This window comes from Pseudonaja textilis, chromosome 3 (assembly GCF_049901715.1).
Source record: "Pseudonaja textilis isolate UNSWEBS1 chromosome 3, rPseTex1.2, whole genome shotgun sequence".
In the NCBI taxonomy this organism is placed as follows: domain Eukaryota; kingdom Metazoa; phylum Chordata; class Lepidosauria; order Squamata; family Elapidae; genus Pseudonaja; species Pseudonaja textilis.
In genome coordinates, this window is record NC_141992.1 from 34,479,739 (window position 1) to 34,505,941 (window position 26,203).

Below are 26,203 nucleotides of genomic sequence, written 5' to 3' on the forward strand. Positions count from 1 at the left end.
ACCATTTTTCTTTCTCTTTAGAAGGATATCTTTTAATCTCATCCACAGTAGATGGAACTCTATTTACCTGGCACACTGTGTTAGCCTGGTATCTATCAGGCGGTCTAGATATACGTGTAGTCCTTCTGGGTATTACTGGGCTTGGTTGAGTTACTACCGGTTCCTCATCTTCAGCTATTTCTTCCTCTAGGGGCACTATTTCTTCCTGTACTTCTTGCTTTACATTATTCTTAAAGTTACAGGGATACTTTATGGGATTTCTGTAGGATTCAATAATCACCTCGTTATTGCTATCCTGCTCTAACTTATCCCATCCTACGTGCTCTAGAAATTGGGCATTGGCACTACATAACACTTTAGATGTGCCTTTCTCCCAAAATCTATATGCCCTATGGTTAGCTTGGTAACCAACGAAGAAAAATTGTTTAGCTCTGTGTCGCCCTTTACGCCTGAGTTGTGTAGGGATATGCACCCATGCTGGTGCACCAAATGTGTGCAGGTAACTCAAATTAGGCTTCCTGCCATGCCACATGGTGAATGGTATTTCACCAGTGGTTGAGTTAACCACATTATTTAATAAATTATTAGCACACATTGTTGCCTCCCCCCACAAAGTATCAGGTAATCCAGAATCAGTTAACATAGTACGGGTCATCGCCTGCAATGTTTGGCCTCTTCTCTCTATATATGCATTGTGCTGTGGTCTGTATGGTGCAGATCTCTTATGAGCTATTCCAGCTGCCTTTAATCTATTCTGGAATTTGCTATTGACAAATTCCGTGCCATTATCTGTCACCAAGGTTATCAGTTGCCGTTTGCTTTTCCTTTCTGCAAACTTTAACCAGTTGAAGAAGTGTTGATATGTTTCAGTTTTGCTTTTCATTAAGTAGCAAAACCCATATCTAGAGTAATGGTCCATAATGCTCAGTATATATCGAGCACCCCCCATACTGGGTTTCTTAGGACCAATAATGTCTGCAAATACTACTTCTAAAGGTTCTTTAGTTTTGAAACCATTTAGCCTATTTGCAGGCAATATTTTACTCTTATCTTCACAACAGACATTACAACGCAAATACTTATCACAGGGCTTTAACCTTATTCCTTCAGATAACTCAACTGTACGTTTTAGCATTTTAAAATTTACATGCCCCAAACGCCTATGCAATAAATGGATACATTCATCATGAGGCTTGGTATTATTAAATACAGTCTGTGCCTCCCCTTTCTTACTATCATGTAAGACATATAATGCTCTATTTAAAGCTGCAGTTACCTTTTTGTTATCTCTCTCCAGTGTGCACTTATTATTCTCAAATGTAACCACATATCCTAGTTTATCTAATTCTCTCACAGAAAGTAAATTCATTTTTAACTGTGGTACATATAACATGTTTATATTCTGGTCTAAACATGGACAATAAGCAATACCTTGACCCTTGGCCTTGAGATGCCACCCGTTAGCGAGTGATATATGCTGAGAGCTTGTAGACATTTTTATAAACTTTGTCTTATCTCTCGTAATGCAGTGGGATGCTCCACTGTCCACCACCCATAAATCACTCTTCACTTCACAGTTGCTGTATGTGGCTAATTCAAAGGATTTCTTTGGCTTCTTTACATTCTGGCGTTTTCCTTTTCTGCAGAATCTTGCCAAATGTCCTCTGCCTCCACAATTAAAACACTTTTTAATTGTGTATGCCGTTGAAGATAACTTCTCTTCTTCCGGGTGCTTTACTTTACACAGCTGGTATCTCTCAGGCTTTGAAGATAATTTCTCTTCCTTATTCTTATCTTCCCTCAGCTGTTCACGTTCGAACCTTCTCCTGGCTTCCTCTAATAACCTGCCGGTTATCTCAGTTACTGATAAACTGTCTTTTGGCAATACCTCCAATGCAGTCACAAAATCATCATAGCTTCGATCCAGAGAAGACAGTATGATGTATACTTGTTGCAACTCATTAAAGATAAGCTCTTTTTCTTGCAGTTGTTGAAAAATGCTTTTCATACAGTTTAAATGAGTTAACATATCTCCATTTATCTCAAGATGTGTTCTAAACAGCTTCCGTGTAAGATTGATATGAGCTCCTACACTGTCTCGAACATAAATCTTTTTAAGACTATCCCAGCATTCTGCAGCATTTTCCACTCCACGGATATGAATCAGTTGCTGGTCAGACAGGGTGAGACCTATGATGCACAAAGCCTGCTCATTCTTTCTTTCATAGTCCTGTATCAGTTTATAATCCTCTTCATCATTAGGATTTAAGTTTGATATATCTGGTGGGTTTGTAATTATGTCCCACAAGCCTTCTCTTCGTAGCAGTAAACTACACTTCATTGACCATGAAACATAGTTTGTTCCATCTAGTCTGGATATCATGGACAGACTTGGCAAATTTACTTGTGCCATTGCTCTGCAGAAAAATAACTATTCAACAAACAGTTTGTCTTTACAGTAATGTGCAACTCTTGACCAAACTCTCACTGGTATATCCTGGTTAGCTAGACTGTGCACACTGCTGGGCCCATAACCAATGTTAGTGTTTGGGGATAAACCCCCTAGCAGAGTGCACAGCAGCAGTCAAGCCAGGCAGCCAAATGAGGGTGAGGCTGGGCCCTAGAGTATACACACACTTGAGACAAATACACTGTTTGTGGTTTAAATAGGTATTTAATTCATACAGAGATTAATCAGTCATTCAGTCCATATATCAGTATCCAGTATATCTATCCAGTTATCAAGTCCATTAACAGTAAATACAATGTCTTTATCTGCTTGTATTCTTCTCCTTCTGATACCTTTCTCACCAAGACAATGCTGAATCCACAGCTCACCAGTAAACAGTCCTTGTGTTCAGTTGAGTTTGGTATCTGGCACAGTAGCCTCCAAAGTAAGCAGATAGACGTCCCAAAAACAGTAGACAGCAGACCTGGAACAGTAACCAGGTGCATCTAGAAGACGGACTCAGACAGTTGCATCCAGAAGCCGGGGCTATTACGTTTCCCCTCCTACCTATATGGCTGCCTGCAACCGCACCCACAATGACATTGCAGTTTCTAGCTTAAAGCTACAAGACACTTAATCCTAGGTTTACATATTTATTCAACCCAAACCAGTTGGAGTATTCATATACCCAACACGGTCTCACCAGAAAAACACTTTAGCTTACTTTAAGATGGGAATCTGAGATCGTAGAAGACTTAAGAGATATGTGAGATATGTAAGAAGTAATTCTGATCAGCCTAATTACAGTTGGATAAAAAACTATTAGAGAAATCTAAGAGTATTGAAACATTTTATCAAATGCAAAAGGACTTTTTTTCCCAAGGCCAAACCAGTGTGTGTGTGTGTATGTGTGTGTGTGTGTGTGTGTGAAGATGGGTGTACAGAAGCACACATGCATGCCACCATGCAGATAAGAGTTAAAATAACTTGCAGCAAAATACATAGTTACAATTTTTTATGTTCTCCCAAGTTGCTATTAAATCTACGAAGAAGAGAGTGAAATTAATTCAGTGAATTCACTGAAGACTTCTGAAAGCTTTGCATTATTGCCTGTTGGGAGTTTAATAAGTCGTTTACATTTGGGAAACAATTTTTAAATGGGTCTTGTTGTCTTGGTCAGTGTTAACAATTGGAAGCAGCAAAAGCAACATTAACGTTGTATACATAGCAATAGCACTTAAGACTTATATACCGCTTTATAGTGCTTTACAACCCTCTATAAGCGGTTTAGTGTCAGCATATTGTCCCCAACAATTTGGGTCCTCATTTTACCCACTTCAGAAGGATGGAAGGCTGAGTCAACCTTGAGCCTGATGGGATTTGAACTGACAAATTGTAGGCAGCTGGCTGCAGAAGTAGCTTGCAGTACTGTACTCTAACCACTGTGCCACAGAGGCTCCTAAATACTAAATACTTTGGATTACATTAAAACATTACTTCTGTGGAGTTTTTTGCCTATTTGAGACATTTTATTCATCTGTTATGCTAACAAAGTGGCAATGCAGGAAGGAACAATGAATGGGTAGAAAGGAATAACAAACTGAAAACATTGTAGATGAATGAAATCCCCAAAAAGGTAAGAAAATTAAAAACCAGGTAATATACAGTATAAAGCTATGTATGCATTTGGTGGGAAAGAGGATTTTTGGAAACGCAGAATAAAATGGGAAGATATAATGAATGTTATTGGCAAAACCTATATTAAACAATATTTCCTTTTTTTATATACTATGCCTTGATTTCTTTGGTTTGTTTACTCTTGTGCATTGCATAATATTACTTACTTTGAAAGGAAACTGCACAATAGGTATGCACTTAGCCAAGTTTCAGTACCAACAGTAACTGTGACACATATAGTGTTTCCAAACAAACACCATAGGAATGTAAAACTACCCACAAATCTTACCTTGTTTGCCTCTTGCCATTAAGAAGTTGCTGTGCAACTGAGGCACATTTCTCTGCATCCTGAGTAACTAATCGGAGATGTCGCAATAAATCATTGTCTGGAAACTTTCTTATTTCTGATTCTTCAATTAAAGCTTTGAAATTCATGAGACCTTTAGGAGGATAACCATTTTTAGTTAAGAGATGTCAATTTTTATTAATACATTATTGCACATTCCTATAGCACAGGGTTACATTAGGCATCATCTTTGTACAGTCAGTTCTATCCATCCATTTTGAGAAGGTCTGCTGAGAGTCTCTTCTTGAAAGATTCCTGGTTGAAGCAGCAGGCTTTCTCTCTAGTAGGGCCTGGTTTATGGAATGTTATCACTAGAGGCCAGACATGTCTTCGTTTTCTTATGTTCAGAGATCTCCCTTTTTTAATGAGCATTTAGCTCTGTCTGGTTAGTTTTTATTTTGTTTATTTACTGGTTTTATATGCCACCAGTTTTTTTCTTGCATCTGTATTATTTTATTATTTACATGATCTAGTTTTTACTCCATTGTTATATACTACCCAGTTGAAAGTTAACAGATACAGTTGGCATAAATTCAAAAAATTAAATTTATGATTGCTTAGTTATTTAGCTGTAATCTGATATATTATGTACATTTTCTTGACTAAGTTGCTGAAATTCAACAGGACTCCAGAATAAACATTAATATGATTGGATAATTAATTCCATAATGTTTAACTACAATGCAAAAAATACAAAGGATACATACTTTTTTTATTATTAACTTTTGCCTCTAAAGCTTCACTGACGTTAGAAGCCCATTCATTGTAAGATTCTGCCCGCAATTTAAGTGCATTCATCATTGGATACAGTTCATCCACTGTATATCGATACCTGGAAGCATTATAGAGTTCAAACAATTAATTTATAAATCCTAAATATTCTGGCTTTAATAAAAAATATACTGCTGCAGTGCATACAACAGCATGAAACACACTGTTATGGTACAGTAATAATTATGTAGCTGTTGCAAAGGACAACAAATCTATTATTCCTTCACCTAGGTTAGTTCTACAATGGCATGGTTGCTTGCCTCGGCTATTATAAGCCTATAGGGTTATTAAGGCTTATTATTTATAAAACTTTCTGATTGGGAAATCATGTGACAAAGTACAAAATTCCTGCTGTTGATCTCAATATCAGTTTTGATCCATTTCAAATAAAGTAACAAGTTGCCTGGTGGTCAAAGCTATATTAGGACGTACATATCTGCTGCAGACATACACTGTGCTGAGGGAGTGAATCCTATCCAATATTTGCCTGTATTGTATTTTCTGACTTTACTGTGTGTCCCCCAATAACTCCAAGTAAAAAGATCACAGTTATTTTTACAACAAGAGAAAGTTTTAGAGAAACAATCCCTGGGAGAATGGTAAAGGAAAGACTTGGTGGTTTTTTTTATTCTGAATTTTTAAAAGATATTCTTCTAATAAATTACAACAGTGAACTGGTGGTTCTTTCATTATCATATGTAATTTATAGTAGATTGTACTGTTAAAAAGAGAGGACCTGGAAAAAGAATACAGAGACCAAACACAGAAATAAGATTATGAAAAAAATCATAATACTGTAAATATAACAATTCTTTTTTTTTCTACTTTTCTACTAAAACCAGCTGGTTATTTATTAACTACAGATTTTGGTATAAGCCCAAAACAAAGCAGTTAATTTCTTATCAGAGTCAAACAGAAATATAGTTTCAGAATAGTATACTGGAAATACATCTTCTCTTCCCTTTCTAAATGATTAATTAAGACTGCTAATCAAAGATGCATCTGAGATTTATCTAAGATGCACGTGAGATTTTACTAAGATGCATGTGGGATTAGTGCACATAACATTTAATTTTTTTAAAAGGATATTTAAAATATGCTTAGTTGTCATTATGAAGCAATGCACTTACCCCATTTTATATTGATATATGGGACATGTACAGAGTTCTTTCACATGATACAAGCACGCCAATAAGTCAGGGTTACAACTACAGTAGACTGCAGACATATAGCAAGTGGTTTTACATTTTATGCACTGTCGTTCATCATCGGGCAACACTTCTAAATTCATTCTTTTTGATTCAGTAACACCCTGTAACAGACAATTCACAGAATAGCCATTATGTCAACAAGGAATGATATAATCAGAGTTGGAACAGACATTCTTAATAAAATCCACAACTTGTTCACTGCAGAACTTTCATTACAGGATATTATTTTATTTTTGTCAACATTAGCAAATATATTAAAAAGGTGTTTTTTTCTATGGCCCAATGAGAAACATTTTGTTTAATAGTTAGCCAAAACTGGTTTCTTAAGTTTTTACTTATTGATGGTTCAACTCTTGCCTTCTAACTCAATGGTTCTTAATATGAACCATACCGTACTTCTAATTTCTAGTTACCATTTTTCAGTCAACAGTGACTATAAGGTCATTTAAATAAATGAGACTCAGAAGGGGGCTATGAGCAAAAATAGATTAAAAACCCTATTGCAGGTTGACCCTGATTTACAACTATTCATTTGTTGTGAAGAAAAAATGGGCAAAATACATACAATCATGCTGCATTGGAAGGGAGTCATGATGTACAGCACTTAAGGACTATTAGATGTATTCAGAGATTCCAATCAGAGATCAGCAAGAAGAACATGAGGCAAAGTCAAAATTATGGCAGAGAGACAGAGCAGCCACTGATACTCAGTTGGAACTCCAAAACAGAAGGAAGTGTAAGAAATGTTATTGCGAGGTGACCAGCTAAATAAACCAAAGAGATCAGGAGGTGTTTGGTAGCCAAGCTGACTAAGATTCAAACTGACATAGTTGACATGAGAATGTGGAAATAAAAACCATCCGATAGGGATGGATTCAGACTTGTGGTGCCCAAGCAACTGCAATTCAGAGCACTGGGGTGGTAAGCAGGAAGATAAAGATCTGGAAAAGAAGGGAACTTAAAATTCAAGTTTAGTTGTTGGGAGAGAGTGAAGAAGGTTGCAAAGGTTCTACAGTTCTTAAACAGGCAGTCTGAGGTTGTGGGAAGGGAAGGTCAAATTACATCTTTGTTGTAGGATTCTTACTGGTTTCCAGTTTTGGTGATTATTTATGAAGCTCTATAATGAAGTGGGACTTGACTTTCTTCAAAGTTGCTAGTTCTAGGTAGAAATAGCCTAATAATGCATGGGAATTTATCTGATAACTTTATGCCCAAATTAGCAAACAAATAAAAAACCATTAAAAAATAATTATCTACCAGACATTTTAAACCTCTAGTCAAAAATAGTTTGTACTGCATTTATTTTTATTGATTTATTCAATTTAGATTTTGCCTCTTATTTGTAAAATTCTGCCTCTTATTTATAAAAATAATAAAGGCAGGATTTAATCAAATAAATATAAACACATGATTGTGAGCAGCTCACAGTATAAAAAAACCAAAATGCCACAAAAAGTTAAAACATGTAACAATAAACAACATAGTGAATTCAGTCAACAACAAACATATGCACCAAACAAGGAGCTCCAAACATCTTAGCACGAAGCCTGGGAGCACATATCAGCCTGATATTTAAGGCTCTCTGGAACCCCACCAGGGTCTGAATATCTGGATCTCTAGGAGAATCTGATTCCAAAGGTTGCCTCTGTCCTCTCACTAGCTGGGATATATGAAATGAAATGGTATAGCATCCACCACTTTGGATTGTTTGTAAAAATAATAAAAGCAGAATACAAATATAAATAAATCTGTCAGTTTATTTAACTTAAAAGTATTTCACAATTTAACATGTATATACACAAAAAATTTACCAGCTTATGCACAGCCTCCCGTAAAGTCTTTTCATCTTCGATCATAATAGCCATATCTTTTTCAACTGTAGAAGCTACCACCACATCAAGAGTTTCTGCTTTGGCTGCCATTCGACATATCATCTCATCATGAGAAAACACACAATAGCGGTTTAATAAACGGTAGTGCTCCACACACTGACGACCCAAAGGCAACTAAAGAAAAAAATGAGAGCAAATATAGTTTTTCTATGTTCTAAGGTAAGCAACATAATATCCATTGTTGAAAGCTGTTAACTGAAGAAAATGTTAATTTAATGCAGTTCCTTAGACTAAGAATAAAAACAGCTACTAATAAACTCTTCTAAGATGATATACAAATAAACAAAATATATTTAGTATACGAAGAATGTATTAAAGCTTCAATTTTGAAAACGCAAATGTAATTCAAAATGAAATACAATCGTTCCCAACTATTAACAAGCTTTATATCTATAGAGTTGTTAGTTTAGTGGATCAAGACAATCTTCCTTAAAATAAGTTTTATATGCACAATAAAGACTGCTTGTAGAATTGCTGGATCATTTTTACACTTACACTAGAATAGGATAGGAATAGAATAGAGTTGGAAGGGACCTTGAAGGCCTTCTAGTCCAACCTCCTACTTAGGCAGGAAACCCTATACCATTTCAGGCAAATGGTTATCCAATCTCCTAAAAACTTCCAGTGTTGGAAGTTTTTATCACAACGAGACCAGAAGCAGCAAACAGAGGTCTCCATTCCTGTGCTGGCTTTCTTGCCGTTTGTCAGCCTTGTAGGAGTGGCGAAGCAAAGGAGAGGCGCCCAGTGAGGTTCCAAGGGAGAATGCAATTTCCCCGTGGAAACCCCGAGCTTGCTCTCTATGCCACAACGGAGAGAAGAGCAACTAAGATGGCCGCTACAGAGTTGGGACAGCGGAGGAACATCTAAAGCACAGTACTGGAGTGGAGACTGGGAACGGTGTTCGGAGAAGGGTGAAAAAAAATCATTTTATTTTTTGCCTATCCCAAAAAGACTACAACAGAGAAGATTAAAGAACTGAGTTAGTGGCAATTTGGAAGAAGAAAGAAGAAATGGAAAATCTAAAGAGCTTAAAATTTTAAAATTTTAATAGCAATAAGTTTGGAAAAACACTAATTCGGAATTGGAGATTGGAGAGGCATTGGAAGGCATTAATTTGAATGCTGGAACTAACTGTTCTAAAAGAGAAATAATATTTGATTTTTTTTAAAAAATGTGAAGCTAATTTAAAGAAACGAAAAAAGAGTGGCAGTGAAACTGGACTAAAAGTGCCACTTGCTGATGAAAGAAAAATCCTGCAGATCCCTTCAAACTAACAATTCAATTAAATGAAGTTAAAAATAAAAGAAAGACACTACAGTAAGACCCCTTGGAAGGTGAAATATATTATAATTAAAGAGCAAAGAATATAAGAGGACATTACCCTTGGATTTACTGGTGACTTGGATTGATTAACTGGAAATAAAGATTTGAGAATATTGACATTAAAAAAGAGACACTGGTTTAAATAAAATAAAATTTACTGGATAATTGGAACAATAGGCAATACAAAGATGAGTGACTTATGTAAAGAAATAAAGATGGACTTTTGAGCCATGACTGAGATGTGGGACAGAATGTTGGATTTATGCACAAAAATACAGAATACAGAGCAAAATTTGGAAATGGTGATGATAGTAGAAGAAGAAAAAACAAAGAAGGGAGAGAAGCCAGAAGAAAAAGAAACCAGTGAAATGGAACAAAAGGAACAAAAAATAATGCAAAAGAAGAAAAAAGAAATTGAATTTGAGATATTAACGACAGATGTAATAAATAAGGGGGGTTATACTGAGATTAGAAAGCAGATAAATGAAATGGCTAGGAAATTACAGAAAGGAGATCAGAAGAGGATGGGGATAAACTTCAAGAAATGGAAGAGAAAACATCAGAAACTGATTTAGAATAGAGGAAGGATTAAAGGGAAAAGCCAAAAGATGATAGAAAATAGTAAACAAGCAAAGAAACTACAAATTAATATAAAAGAGACACTTAAGAGACAATGGTTAGAAATGGAAAAGGGGACTCCACATTTTAGCAGTAAAATATATAAAATAGATTGAGGAGTTTGGATTAAGAACTAGAATAGGAATAATTAAAATTGAATAGACATGAAAACAAGAATTTATAATAGATTAATTAAGCAAGGCTGATAAATGTTTATGGACGATAAAAGTAATCAATATTTAAAATATGAAAGGGAATACTATGTGGAGCCCGACAGAGAATAGACATAATCATATAGGAGGATATTTTAATGAATTACATATTTTGTTATTTACATATATAAGGTAGCGAGGTTGTAGTGTTGATACTATTGGCTATAAGAAAATATATTTGTATAAAAATGTTAGAGGGAAGGGATTATACAGAAAATAAAATATGTGTAATAGTGGCAAATGTAATATTGCGGGGGACAGAATAGGGGTAATATAAATTAAGGTGAAATCTTAAATGGTCAATGAATTGTATGAATAAATTAAATTGTAAACATGAAGAACATAAGAAATACATGATTAAAGAAGTTAGAGATTGATTAGAATGTTTTGGATGAATTAAATATTTTGTTATCCACTTATAAAAAGTAATGAAGGTATGTTGTTATATTGTTGACTAAGGAAAATAAGATGAAAAATATATTTGTGCAAATTTGAGAACGTAGAGAGGAGATACACAGAAAATAAAATATATGTAATAATATTGGAAAGGGGATTTAATAGGGGATAGTACAAATTAAGGTGAAACTTTGAATGATTGATGAAATGATATGAATAAATTGTAAACATGTTGAATATAAGTATATGATCAAGGAAGCTAGAGATTGATTGACTGATATAAAATAATTTATGAGAATATAAAAAAGAAAATTTGGTAATAGATAATGATGTGATGTTAGAAAGCTGCATCAGAGACTATGGGCATGACTGATTTAAAATGTAAAACACCTGGAACCACACTGTTCTCACAAAGATGTATTTAAAAAAAAACTTTAAAAAAAAACTTCCAGTGTTGGAGCATTTACAACTTCTGGAGGCAAGTTGTTCTACTGATTAATTGTTCTAACTGTCAGGAAATTTTTCCTTAGTTCTAGATTGCTTCTCTCCTTGATGAGTTTCCATCCGTTGCTTCTTGTCCTGCCTTCATGTGCTTTGGAGAATAGCTTGACTCCCTCTTCTTTGTGGCAACCCCTGAGATATTGGAACACAGCTATCGTCACCCCTACTCCTTCTTTTCATCAAATTAGACATGCCCTATTCCAGCAACCGTTCTTTATATGTTTTAGTCTCCAGTCCCCTAATCACCTTTGCTGCTTTGTTGTTACTTGAGAAAGTGTTCATTGTAAAAACTGATTTCATTAAAAAGAAAATTCTGAATTTACTGAATATTTTTTATCTGAACTGATTTTTCCAGTAAATTTCATTTTGTACAGTTATTAAATTACCTGTACATTTATTTTATATACACCTAGTCGGCGTATTTTTATTGTAAACAAAATTTAGATAACTATATCCATATCAAAAAAGCTAGCCACAAGCATTTTATATTTGCTAAATAAACAGATCATTATCTTCGCAACATACCCAGTCAACAGTGCAGAAATTAACTGCTTCAGCAAAGTTAAAACCTTGGTTAAAGCCACTATGATAGGCTCTTGGAAATGTAATCACAAATTCACCAGCACACTGATTAGTTCGGTAAATCTAGAACAAAATAAAGCAAACACAGGATATAGTTATTACCACTTAATGAGGCTTGCTTTTACATTTAAGAACACATTAAGAGCTCCTTTTCATAAAAAAGAATATTCATTTTATTCAGATGCTGGTGCCAACAGTTGTCAATGAAAATCATCCAACAAACCAAAAGACAGGAAATTCGAATGATTCCAGCATTATTCAAAAATACAGGTAGTCCTCGATTTACAACAGTTCATTTACTGACTGTTCAAAGTTACATCACTGAAAAAGTGACTTATGATCATTTTTCATACTTAAGACCACTGAAGCATCCCCATGGTCATGTGATCAGAATTCAGATGCTTGGCAACTGACTCACATTTCTGAGGGTTGCAGTGTCCTGGGATCATGTGGTCATCTATTGTGACCTTCTAACAAGCAAAGTCAATGGGGAAGCCAGACTCAACAACTGTGTTACTAACTTATTAATTGCAATTAATGCAATTAATTAACTGAGGCAAGAAAGGTCATAAAATGGGGGCAAAACTCACTCAACTGTCTTGCTTAGCTACATAAATTTTGGGCTCAATTGTGGTCATAAGTCTAGGACGACCTGTAAAGAGTTTATGTGCTGTTAGTTATAAGAAATAACAGGAGATGAATATCTAATCTTTTCTGTACATTTTAATTCTGCTGTATTTGTGACCACTTGGTGATGACAGGAACTGTAAATCAGCTACAGCAATTACAATAACAGCAACAACAGCAACTACAACACACCAAATAAGAAATTCATTTTCCAAGATAAAAACCAAGAATTATGGATTTGAGATGGCTTGTCAATTCAGAATGTAAGAAAAGTATGATACAGCACATTACATTGCGGTCAGAATAAAGAAATATGTTACTAAGATTTATTAGTTTTTGTCATGTGGAGACTGGCTCTGAGGAAGAGGAGGAACAGCGAACAGGGCGTGGGAGTGTGGCTCCAGAGGTGGTGGAGGCTGGGGAAGGGCAGAGCCCGGCTGAGCAGTCAGAGGAGGATCCAGGCCCTTCCCCTATCTATCCTAGCTCACGCAGGGAGGAGAGAATCACGGAAAAGCGAGGTCTACTCAAGAGGAGATTACCATGATCCTCCTTGTGGCTTGCAGGTGGGAGCTAAGTAAGTTTGCAACTGCGCAGTTAGAATTTGCAGGAGTCAATTTAGTGTTCACCTTGAAAGAGGTTTATCATTGCTGGCGTTCTTCCCATGGACTTTTCTCGGTTATTTTTCCTGGAGTTTATGATTAGTTATCTTGCCTTGCTTCGGAACTCTCATCAATGCGGTTTGTTTTGGTTTTCTGTTTGTCTCATTATTTACTTTTGTGACTTTAAACTGTGCCTAATAAAACAGTGAAGTTAAGTTGAAGGCTTTACCGGACTTTAATATATGTTTTGGGTTATTTTGAGACACTACGGGTCATCACATTTAGACTCCTGCCACCCCTTCAACTTATTTTTGCTTTTTGTGGGGTGACCATGGATCATCTCAGAGCAGAGATTGCCCAGTTAACCCAGTGAGTGGCTCTTTTGACTGCACAGGTGGCACAAATGCAAGCTGCCCAGCCACGCCAAAAATGCCCAGTGGCAGTGCTAGATAAATTTGATGGTTCGCCGGCCCAATTTCCAGCATTTTTTGGGCAGTGCCAGTTTTACATGAGCCTTCGGCCTGAGGACTTTCCCACTAACTAGGATAAGGTGGGTTTTTTTATTAGTTTGTTGTCAGGCTCTGCAGCACGTTGGGTGATGCCTCTGCTGACCCAGCCCAACCAGGTGTTGGACAATTATGCCGAGTTTTGCCGTCAGTTTCAGGCCATGCTTGAGGACCCTGTTCGAAGCCAAACAGCAAACAGACATTTGAGAGAGCTGAAGCAGGGGCGTGGCTCACTTATGGATTATATTGCTAGTTTTCGGGTGGTTGCTAGGATGTACAATGGAATGAGACAGCACTACAAGACCAGTTCCAGGTGGGTTTGTCATCAGAGCTCCTGGATGAGTTGGCGCGTACTGAATGCCCTCATACCCTTCAGGAGCTCATGCATTTGTGTCTTCGTATCGATGCTAGACTTCAGCAGCGACGGGTGCAACGTCTGTTTCCAGCAAGATGGTGCCCTTGGTGGAAGTGCCTTTGGAGGAACCCATGCAGTTGGGGGCTGGCTGCCCTCACCTGACTCAAGTAGAAAAGAACAGCGTCGTTGTGATGGTTTATGCCTCTATTGTGGCAATCGAGGCCATTTTGCGGCCAAGTGTCCTGTAAAGACATCCACAGCAGCGACACCTGCGGGGGTGGGAAACGAACATCGCTCGGCCAACGGGGGTCTGCAGGTCAGGGTGTAAAGTCCATAGGCCCACCATCTTCACCAACCTTAATATTTATGTGCCTCATAAATATATATGTTGAATATATGAATATATATTATATGAATATATGAATATATGCCTGGTGTGGGAGCGGTGGTGATCCCAGCTTTGGTTGACTCAGGGGCCACAGCCAATTCCATGGATGCTCATTTTGTCAAGCAGTGGTTCATTCCTCAGCAACAGGTATCTCCACCAGTAATGGTGGAGACGACTGATGGTCAGCCCCTTCATTAGAGACCTGTGGTTGCTGCAACCAAACCTCTTTGCATGCGTATTGGGCAGCACGTGGAGGAAACCGTGTTTTACGTTGCTGCAGTGCCTCATTTTCTGGTGGTGCTGGGTTTTGGAGGGGGGGGGATAGTGTCATGCCCCTGGTGGAGACTGACTCTGAGGAAAAGGAGGAACAGCGAACAGGGAGTGGGAGTGTGGCTCCAGAGGTGGTGGAGGAGGCTGGGGAAGGGCAGAGCCTGGCTGAGCAGTCAGAGGAGGATCCAGGCCCTTCCCCTATCTATCCTAGGTCACGCAGAGAGGAGAGGATTAGGGAAAAGCGAGGTCTACTCAAGAGGAGATTACCATGATCCTCCTTGTGGCTTGCAGGTGGGAGCTAAGTAAGTTTGCAACTGCGCAGTTAGAATTTGCAGGAGTCAATTTAGTGTTCACCTTGAAAGAGGTTTATCGTTGCTGGCGTTCTTCCCATGGACTTTTCTCGGTTATTTTTCCTGGAGTTTATGATTAGTTATCTTGCCTTGCTTCGGAACTCTCATCAATGCGGTTTGTTTTGGTTTTCTGTTTGTCTCATTATTTACTTTTGTGACTTTAAACTGTGCCTAATAAAACAGTGAAGTTAAGTTGAAGGCTTTACCGGACTTTAATATATGTTTTGGGTTTGGGGTTATTTTGAGAGACTACGGGTCATCAGTTTTTTTATGCTACATGCATATTTTAATAGACATTTATTAATACATAGGAAAACTTGCATCTGGTAGGCTACTGTGTGATGCACAATGTGGACTAATTAGGCTTAACTTTGTTATAAATTAGATCATTTTTAAAATCTTTTCCTTCCTTCTTTTTTATATTGTGCACTTTTCTGTTTTTCCTTTCTTTTAAATTCCATTTCCTGCATTTTCTTTTGTTTTATCTTAAAGATCTTTAGCACAAATTATATTAAAAGAGAAAAAATTACATTAGAACTGGTCCTCCAAAGTTTACTTAGCAAACTATGCATAATAGTAAGGATCTGCTATTCCTCCATGATAGCATTAAACTCATTTGCTCTGTGGGAAAACCTGAGTAAATATTGGTTTTGCTCATGTTCAATAAAAAGTAGTTACATTTCCTGTTCTATCACACCCATTTATAGAAACACCTCAATACGGATATGTAAACATATGTAAAAATTCCCAAGTGATAAAAAATGCATTAAGATATGTATCCTACATTAGAAGCAGAAGGACAAAAACAAAAGCTCAGTGACATACAGGCACACCATGAGACATTAGTGTGTTGGGATTCATAATTGTAACCAGCTGATGCAAAAGGTCTGGTTGAGATTCAAACAGCTCGGGAGCCAGCTTCTTCATGACATCTTCCAATTGTTCAGCTGCATATCCTGGGGCTCCATACCATGTTTTAGGTTCCCCCCTACAAATAACGAAAAAAATATGTTATAGATCAGTTTTAAATTTAGAATTATAATTATGTATTATAATTAGGAAGACAAACAAGTATACACAAATGAAAGATTATTAATGCACATTAATATTAAAAGGAAATACTTAGTCTAACAATCTATATAAGTCAGGGATCTTTAAGTATCATTCTTTACAAGCTCACCAGTGCAAATAGTTAATGGAGTAACTCCAGTGATCTTCAATATGCCAGCAAAATGATGAAAAGCACATCCCCACATACAGCCAGGGCAACTTCATTCCACATATATCTGCAGTGATGTGAGCAAGTACAGACTGTTCCATCACAGGCATATTATTCAAATTCCATCCGCTATCAAGATACTCCTAGAAGTAAAGCAAAAAGTAGAATCCAACCAACCATAAACTAACCAAGCGGAAGAGGCAGGAAGCTTTTTAATCTGATTGTATTTTTCTAATCTGACAATAAAGAATCACTGATTTATGCTTAAAACTTTATAAAACAACACAGATAACATCCATCAAGGTTCAATATGTGAGGAAAACAATAGATAAAGTGATGGATGTCCAAGGATATCAAGGAAAAGGGGATACAGAAGGGAATCTTCATTTACTTTGACATGCTCAAAAAAATCAAAATCTTGAAATATTTCTCTGTTTTCCTCCTTCCCCTAATTTCAAAGCTTTATCAAGCCTGGGAAGAGAAATTTTCTTTTCCTGTGTACCGTGATAGAACTCTGTGTTAAATACAACTTGGAAGTCAGAAACTTCTCAGAGAATTTTGTAGAACACTCAATTGTTTTATTTCTTTCTGAACAATCTGGGGTAGTGAAACATGAACCTCACTCTACTTCACTTGCACCGTAATAATTATAATATTTTCATGTCAGCAAAGTAAGAAAGCAGAGTTAGTTGGATGGGGAGTAGAAATAGAGAACTACAGTATTCTTTAGTTTTGATCTAACTAATTTTTGATTTGGAGCTGCCTAAAGTTTGCTATAAATGGAACAATATAAATATTTTAAGTAAAGATGAAATAAATAGTTGAATGCTTTTAACTTTAATGACTTTTATAGTTTTGTGTTAATAAACACTGCTTTAGTATTACAAAAGCAATGTGAAAATACTGCAAAGTATAAAGCTGAGTTTAAAAATGGTCCAGAAACTTAATGCAGTCCAAAACTGGATAACAAGATTGTTGTCAATATTATCCCAACTTTCAATTGTTTCTAATCCTGGCTGAAAGTGGCATTAACCCTTACAATCTTAAATTCTTTGGATTCTTGAAAAAGCTTTTAAAGCCTCCCATATGCTTTATTTATCTGTATTCTAAAATTATATTTAGAGTGATATTTCTGACTATTTAGACCAAATGAAGTGAAGCAGATGGCTACTAAGAGATCTAGAGGTATGTAGGATTTGGATTCAACCAGACAAAACCAATTTGGCTTCACTGTCAGCAGCAACTTTTCTGGACTTAGGACCGGGAAAATACTCGTTTGAGTTAAAGAAGCAGTGAAAATATGCCCCAAACTGCATGTTTACTTGATATTTTCTCTGCTGTAATATTTTAGCATCAAGATAACTTTTACTTTCTTCCAAGTTTTTCTGGTAGTAAAATAGTAAAAAGGTTCAGCCCTAAATGATAATTTCTTATTCTCTTTTAAATGTCACACATCTTTCTGGGAAACCTACATTCTGAATTAATCAAGAAAAAAAAATCTTACCTCCTCTTCTGGTCGGAGTTTAATTTTCCCATCTCTTACAGGAAATCCACTGCCAAATTCTTTTGAGGCGATATCGGCACCATATTCCACTGTCACATCCTCTTCAATTGTACTTACAAGGCGCCAAAACTCTTTCTCCACTAATTCTGTGGGGACCATCTGAATAGAAAGCAGACAAAACATTACCAAACAAAACAAAAATGCAATGAGAATACATTGGGAGCATAAAGGGAGTCATATGATATAATACAGAAGTAAAGAAAAAATATTTAATTTGTAAAGGGTATATTCAGCAGAAATTTGTATTAAAAAGTTTAACCACTTGGACAAATCACAAGGAAACAGAATAAATAAAGGAGCCAAATAAATCCTTTCAGTGATTTCATGTTTAATATTGAAATAGTACAGGTACAGATAGTCCTCGAATTATATCAGTTCATTTAGTGACTATTCAACGTTACAATGGCACTGGAAAAAGTGACTTATGACTACTTTTCACACTTATGACCATTGCAGCTTCCCCACAGTCACGTAGTTTACATTTGGATGCTTGACAACTGGTTCATCTTTATGATGGTTGCAGTGTCCCAATATCACCCTTTTGCAACCTTCTGGCAAGCAAAGTCAACTGGGAAGCCAGATTCACTTAACAACCATGTTACTAATTTAATAAGTGTGGTGATTTCACTTGGCAACTATGGCAAGAAAAGTCGTAAAATGGGAGAAAACTCACTTGAGAAATTTCTTACTAAGCAACATAAATTTTGGAGTCAAATGTGGTCATAAGTTGAGGACTATCTATGGTCCTCACTCACCATTTATTCACCAACTTTCAAAGTTATGAGGCTGCTGAACAAATAGTAGTTGCAGCCAATCTTTGAAGTTATGTTCACTGTGGCTCACCAGTCACATGATAAAAATTCAGGCTTCTCAGCTTGTTGCATTGATGACCACTGTGGCATGTGAAGTTGAAGCGTGTGTGTGTGTGTGTGTGTGTGTGTGTGTGTGTGTGTGTAGAAGTATGAGACCCTTGCCTAATGAAAATGCAGTCTTCGCTTAACAAATGCAACCAGGGCTATTGAAACTGCCATCGCCAAGCAATGCCGTCACATATTTCACCTAGTAACTGCTTTGCTTAGCAATGGAAATTCTGGGCCCAATTAGAGTTGTTAAGCAAGTCTACCTGTAATGACAGAGACTAAATCAACTCTATATTTCCTCTGCACTACTAGACAGCAACCTAGATGACCTTTTGGAAAAGACAGATCAAAGAGAATACCTGTCATCCAAGGGCACATAATGGTAACACTCTTTAGAAAAGAAATTCTTATTTGCAAAAAAATAATAATCGTAATTTCAAGAGGGCATTACAGATGAGATAAAAACACCCTTAAGTGTTACTGGTTATTTCAACATTTTCTTAGTTAATACAGAATCTTTTTTCCCAATATTATATGATGTTCTTGAATGTAACTTCTCATAAGAAATAGGATGATGGAAAAATTTAAGAATGAGTTGAACTAATTGATAAAAAGATAAATATTAAGCAGAATGTAAATACTTTCTGAGGCTAGATAAATCTTTCAGTGAATAGTTTTTGTACTAAAATATGAGTCATACCATTTTTAAAAAAATAGAATGGTAGCAACTGAAAGTAGAGAATAGACACATAGGATGAAGTAATATGCCCTACATTCCATGAATATCCCCTATAATGAAATCTATGTTACAAACTAAATAAAAATAGAAACGTACGTGCACTGGCATATTAAAATAATCTGACTTAAAGGCATCTGCCATTTCTCCAAACGTACGAAGGGTGTAGTCTCGTGCTGCCTGTTCAAAGCCAAATGCTTCTTGTGGTTTATTGCATTCCTGTTAAACATAACAATGAATTAATATTGTAGGTGCAATACTGAACAAAATGCAATATATAACTATGGATTATACTTGCGGTGAGATGGGCAACAAATACATTTAATAAATACATAAATAAATTTGCAGACTCCAGAGTTTATAATATAGTCAGAGACTGCAATGCTCAAATTAAAAGAAAGGAGTAAAATTATGGATGATATTATTATGGGAACTATTTTTACTCTCTTCTAGAAGCATTATCACCACTCATACATTTATTTAAAGAATTTATATGGCAATCCATCTCACTTCTGTAACTTGTGGATGCTAACAAGAAAGTAAAATCACCTCAAACATTCAATTAATTAAAAAAACCATTCAGCTACAATGAATCAATATATCATGTGGCAGATGCCCAAGTAGATAATTCCATCTTACCATCAGTAAGAAACAACAACCAACTACTAGTGCACCTTAACACCCTGACCCAAACGTACAAGTAAACAATCAGGTCTTACAAAGGCCAAAAGAGTCAGGACCATCAAGATATTCAGGGGAATTCTATTCCATAGAATAGGTGCTATGATAAGAGAAGGCATATTGGATCCTACTTGAAGGCATAGCTTAATAGAAAGGACCTGATACATGCCCACCTTGACACTACTGGTGAAATAAGCAGAAACAATAGGTGATCCCCCAAAAGGCCTGGTTTTATGTTGTACAGGGCTTTGTAGATGACAATCCGGATCCTGAATTGTACCAGCTCATTGGAAGCCAATGGAATTCACAGAGCAATGATATTATGAGAGTTCTGTGAAATACTCAAAACTGTTTGTACTGCCACATTCTAAACCAGTTGCAGCTCCTAAATGATCTTCAAGGACAACCCCCATATTGATCGCATTACAGTACACCCAATGGGTGGTGACAAAGGACATGAGTAACCATGAATAGGGACTCCCATTCCAGAAACAGACATGATTGGCACAGAAGATAAATCTTCTGCAAAACTTAACACCTGCCATCTGTTGCTTGAACAAGAACCATGAGTCTAAGAAAAATGCAAATTGCTCACTGACGCTGCCTAGAGAGGACTACTCCATTCCACTTAAAGATAGAAAATCTCCAAATTCAGGTGGCTTAGGACCTACACCAATTTGGTCTTGCCAGGACGTTAAAACCTATTCTTCTCCACCTAGGCTGCCACAGCCTCTCACACTGGTAAAGAATCCTAAGGGCATCATTTGATCAACCCAGGGCAGAGATGAATAGTTGCTGAGTGAGCTGTAGATACCTCACCCAGCAGCTTCATGTACCTGCTAACTTGGTTCAGGAGGAGTATAGAGTTAACCTACAAAGCTGGGGCATTGGACTCAATCCCACCATTGGAATCAATTAACTTAATAATTAAATGTGGATAGATTGGCTCTCATACTGATGAGGGAGATTACCTATTAAACAGTGTTATGGAGAAGTAAAAAGTGAGATGCATTGATCACTTTCAAAATAAGAACTGAATCAAAGAAAAATGTAATTTTGTTACATACAGCATTTTTTTTAATACTGATAATTTATCTTTTTTGGGGGGGAAGCTATAAGCTATATTACCTGAACTAAACACTGGGGACATCTCCAATCTCCCTTGGGAACATCATGAAGAGGTGGTATCAAGCAAAAAGTATGGTAACTATCATCACAGCCATCACATAGGAGCAGACGATCTTCATCGTTTCCACTGCCACATAATAGGCATACATACAAATCCACCTTTTAAAAGAAAGTTGTGAAAAATTTTGATATTTAATATTTTATTCTACCACTCACAATACAAAAACCAGACCAAAACAAATATATAAAAATCTCATTATTTATATTAGAACATATTTAGTTGTTTTTTTCTGAACAACATACAGTGGATATAGAAGTCCACACACCCATTAAAATGTGTTTTTTGTAATGTAAAAAAATCAGACCAAAATAAATCACTTCCACCTTTAATATCTCAATAATAATTAGTTCCAACTATCAATTTTGGCACAAAACCTTCAGGCCACTAAAATGCTAAAGATGAAGGGGATTTTCACCTTTCAACACAATTATGACCAGAGGTGGTATTCAGCAGGTTCTGACCAGTTCTGGAGAACCAGTAGTGGAAATTTTGAGTAGTTCTGAGAACTGGCAAATACCACCTCTGACTGGCCCCGCCCCCATCTATTTTCTGCCTCCAGAGTCCCAGCTGATTGCCCTGCACAGGAGGAACGGAGCTGGAAAACGGGGAGGGAATGGAGATTTTGCAGTATCCTTCCCCTGCCACGCCCACCAAGCCATGCCACGCCTACCAAGTCAGCCCAGAGAACCGGTAGTAAAAACATTTGAATCCCACCACTGATTATGACACAAAGCCTACCTCCAAATCAACAAAAGAATGGCTTCACCAGATGATGAATAAAGTTTTGGAATGGTCCTGCCAGAGCCCAAGCCTAAATCAATTTAAAATCTGTGGGGTGACATGAAGAGAGCTGTGCCCAGAAGATTCAATCACGATCTGACAGATTTGGAATGCTTTGTCAAGCAAGAGTGAGAAAAAATTCCCAAAGCAAGATGTGCCATGCTGATAGGCTCCTACCCCAAAAGACTGCTTATGGTCATAAAATCAAAAGATGCTTCAATAAAGTATTAGTTTAAGAGTGTGCATCTTTATGTAACCACATGGTTGTACAGTTTTATTATTTTCCCCCAAGATTTTAATTTGCTTTTCAGATGAATTGTACAGATTATACAGTATGTTATATTAAAGGTGGAAAAAATTCTGAAGCGATATGAGATTAGAAATGGCATGTTATAGGGTCCCCTCCAACAGTGGCAGGAGCAGCAGGAACCGTGGAAGCGTTTCAGCCACTTCTCGGGTGGGTGAGCCGCCTCCATAACTTCCATGCTTCCCTCCGCTGCTGCCGCATTGTTGGAGATGGTGCTGGCAAGAGGGAAAGCTGCAGCTCGGCCTGGGCACACTTGGAATGCAGGAATGGGCTGCGCACTGGGGCTTTTGGAAACTTGCAGAGCCCGAGGCTGGAGCACCAAGGGTAGCAGCGGCAGAGACACTCATTCACCTCTTCTCACACTCAACCAGCTGCTCGAGATTAAATGAAAATGCAGTGCACGGTGCTCCCAGCTATCTCAAAATGTTTTTTTTTTCCCTGTTGTTGCGGGGACGGGGGGAAAAGTGAGAGCAACTCAGACGCTGTTGTTGGAGACGGCGCTGGCAAGAGAGGCACTGGCGGGAACCGTGGAAGCTACGGAGGCCCGAGGAGCGTCTGAAATGCTGCTGGCGGACATCCACAACGCCACCGCCCGCCTGCTGACCCGGGTCTGCAGCAAAGGCACTTGGCAGGGGTAGGGAGCCCTCCGCGCTCCGCTATAATTGGCCATTAGGAGCGGCTGGTGGCTGGCCCCCACTCTCCCCATCCCAATTTCGCATGTTTGAAAATAGACCTAAATTTGAGGAAGAGCTTAGTTTCATTTATGCCTCGAAAACATGCTGGGTCTTCCTATTGGGGGGGCGTATTGTTGGAGAAACACGGTAGATCTCAAAAAATCTGAAAGAATCTGAAAAATATTGAGTAACTAAATATCAAATTAAACTAAAATTTTGTTCTAAATAAATGCAACAGCGAATCAGCTTTCTAGAAAAATATGTTGTAACCAAGCAGAATTGTTTAACATCAAGCTATTAGTGTTGGCACTTCGTTTTTCTAAAACTTGAAGAATTATCTTTCAGTTATCTGCACTAAATAATGTATAGAGTATTTTTATAATTAGCATGAAAAACCCCAAATAAACATACTCACAGAATTAAAATTTTTCTTAGAACGTCCCTTGGATTTTTCTCTATCTGTTTCCCAAAGCCACTGTTTTTTCTCAACAACTTCTTTTTTCACTATAGCTTGAGATTCTTTATCTGATTAAGGCAAAACATTAACACAGGTCTAAGCATTTGGAATAGAAGTAAATCCATTAAAGAAAATGGAAAAGGTGATTTTTATTTAATCTGTAGAAATATACACATTAAAAGAAAAGTGATTTTAAAAAATTAATTGGAGTATAACAATTTCTTTTTATAACAATGAAGTTCTTCCAATTTTGTAAATAAGAAAATATTCATAAAATTTGAAATTGTATTTAAGTGAAAGACCACACAGAACTTCATGCAATATACACTGCTAGACCTAGCTCCAACCTTAAGGGGAAACTATGTAACAACAATGTAATTTTCACTTGTAAGCTTACCATTGTCAGGCTTTATTGGAGTGCTCCCCATTCTGCGCCTCAAATTATGAGTTTTGGTCTCTGTAGGTTCCTCAATCTCAGCTTTAATATTAGTGGCCTTGTAAGAAAAAAAATAAATTTAACATTTTAACATTTGTTTACTCTTAACCTGCTGTAAGCTTGGTTTCATGCCAAAAAGAGACTTCTCCTATCTGCATTTAATGTGTCACTCTTGTGTGAGTTCAGTTTTTATCGTGAATAAGAATTACTCTATAATTAAACTACTTAACACAAATAAAATTAATATGAAAAGAAAGAAAGATGGGGAGTCTGGCTTTTTTTCTCAGCTGCTACCAATTAATGCCTTCTTGTGGTAGTAATGTAATAACAATGTTGAAGAATGTTTGCATGGAGCATCCCATAGTTCTGATTTAGCATTTCATTTCTAAATCTAAAACATAAGTCATTACTTAGACAAGGACCTTTATAATAGCCAAGAATTCCATATACTTACACTGCTCACGCACAGGATTTTGAGTACACTTAAATCAAGATGGTAGTTAATTCAAAAGTACTGAACTAATATTTTAAAATGTTTTAAAATATTTATAATGAAGTGGTTCCCCTAAATAATCTGTACACTGTTACCATTACAAAATAACATTTCACATAAGTGGTAAATCAGGGCTTCAAATACCCAGAATGTTTAGTAAAGCTAATTTGGTCATAGATCAGAGCTGTAACTCAAAGCAGTTCTGAAGAATAGAAGCCAAATTAAATTGCTTCTAGATTTCAAGGGATTATAAATTTGTTCAACTTCTACTCTGACATCAACATTTCTCAATTAGTTTGCTCTCTTTAAAGCAGATTATAAAAACTAGATCCTATCTAATAAATTTCTGTAAAAACCCTAACTTAGTGATAGAGAATTTGGGAGATTTTGACATCTCCAGTAGTCATCCCATTGTAATATACACTGTCATTAATTTTTTGAATCCTGTTATTTTTCTGTGTACAGCACTTTGAGTGATTGGAAATAATGACTTAGAAATATTAGTAATAATAATGAATTGCCATATGCGATTGTTGTAAGAGATCTTTACACAATGGAAAAATTGAATCTACACATTATGCTAATTCATAATTCTTAAAATATTTTATGTTAAATAAGCCATAGTTTACACATTATAAGCCAATAAGAAACACATCATTACACAGCTTAATATGATGTGCTCACCAAAGCGCTGCAAAAACAGCATTCCATGTCATGAACACAGGCAAAATACTCCAGATCTGGTCTCAGATGGCCACTGATTTGAATCATTATATTCACACAAAACATTACTGCTAAATAGTTTATAGCAGGGGTGTCAAACTCATGGCCTGCAGGGCCAGCCTGGAAAAAGCAAAGGACTTGCCCGTTGTGCCTCTGCCAGCTCCAATGGGCTCCGTTTTCAATGGCAGAGGGCTGCAGGACATTGAGCTGGTCATGCCTACCCTGATCACGCCCACCCCAGCCACACCCATTCCTTCCCAAGGCCAAACACAACCCTGATGTGGCCCTCAATGAAATTGAGTTTGACGCCCCGGTTTATAGTAAAAGTAGTCGTTTCCACAAAGAAATTCTGTACTGTAGAAAGAATATGCTATCTCTAAGACATGCACTGGAATTGGGCCACCAATACATTTAATTAAATAATAAATCTCAAATGTGGCTGAATTGGAAATCAGTATTTATCATAACAACTGCAGACTTAATCTGTAAACATAAGAGATCACGCTCTTTAATTTCTGGTAATGGGTGAAACTTCTATATTACAATTACCTTACAATTATCACACATAAAAAGTCAATCCTACCTCCGATCTCATGCGTTTTGCACGACGTGCAGGAGGGCACGTTTCAGATGGTTGAACAGATTGTCTCTGAGGAATATCATGGGGTTTATATTCTTTTTCCTTTGTGCCACTGGTAATATCTGGCTTCTGAAAACACTAAAAAAGCAAGCAAAAGTGAACTATTTCTTTCCATTTCATATAAAATTCCCACTGGCATTAAAATTATGTTAAGTTGTTGAAAGAAACTATTATTACATGATTATATCAATTGAACTGGGATGACTGCCTACAGTCATGTGAAAAAGTAAGTATATCCTTTTTAAGTTATATGGTTTTATGTATCAGGATATAGTAAAAATCAACTGGTCTTTTGGCCAAGCTTTAGCTGTTGGATAAATGGCCTTACTTTTCACCTTAGCATACTTTGGTATACAGAGGAATTCATGGTC

At 36.8% G+C, this 26,203-nt stretch overlaps 1 protein-coding gene across 3 annotated transcripts in view; it reads right to left on the minus strand.

Moving 5' to 3' along the window:
- The window catches only part of KDM5B (lysine demethylase 5B), a 69,083-nt gene that overhangs the window by 19,467 nt on the left and 23,413 nt on the right, over positions 1–26,203 (minus strand). For all 3 annotated transcript variants that reach the window (XM_026697728.2, XM_026697730.2, XM_026697727.2), the window contains 13 exons: positions 25,776–25,910; positions 23,938–24,034; positions 23,499–23,608; positions 21,262–21,420; positions 19,552–19,671; positions 17,797–17,955; positions 16,254–16,435; positions 15,899–16,061; positions 11,922–12,041; positions 8,266–8,460; positions 6,374–6,555; positions 5,180–5,304; positions 4,416–4,566 (listed from right to left, as the gene is read on the minus strand). In XM_026697728.2, coding sequence (XP_026553513.2) covers positions 4,416–4,566; positions 5,180–5,304; positions 6,374–6,555; positions 8,266–8,460; positions 11,922–12,041; positions 15,899–16,061; positions 16,254–16,435; positions 17,797–17,955; positions 19,552–19,671; positions 21,262–21,420; positions 23,499–23,608; positions 23,938–24,034; positions 25,776–25,910 — 1,898 coding nt within the window. The remainder of the gene's footprint in view (positions 1–4,415; positions 4,567–5,179; positions 5,305–6,373; positions 6,556–8,265; positions 8,461–11,921; positions 12,042–15,898; positions 16,062–16,253; positions 16,436–17,796; positions 17,956–19,551; positions 19,672–21,261; positions 21,421–23,498; positions 23,609–23,937; positions 24,035–25,775; positions 25,911–26,203) is intronic.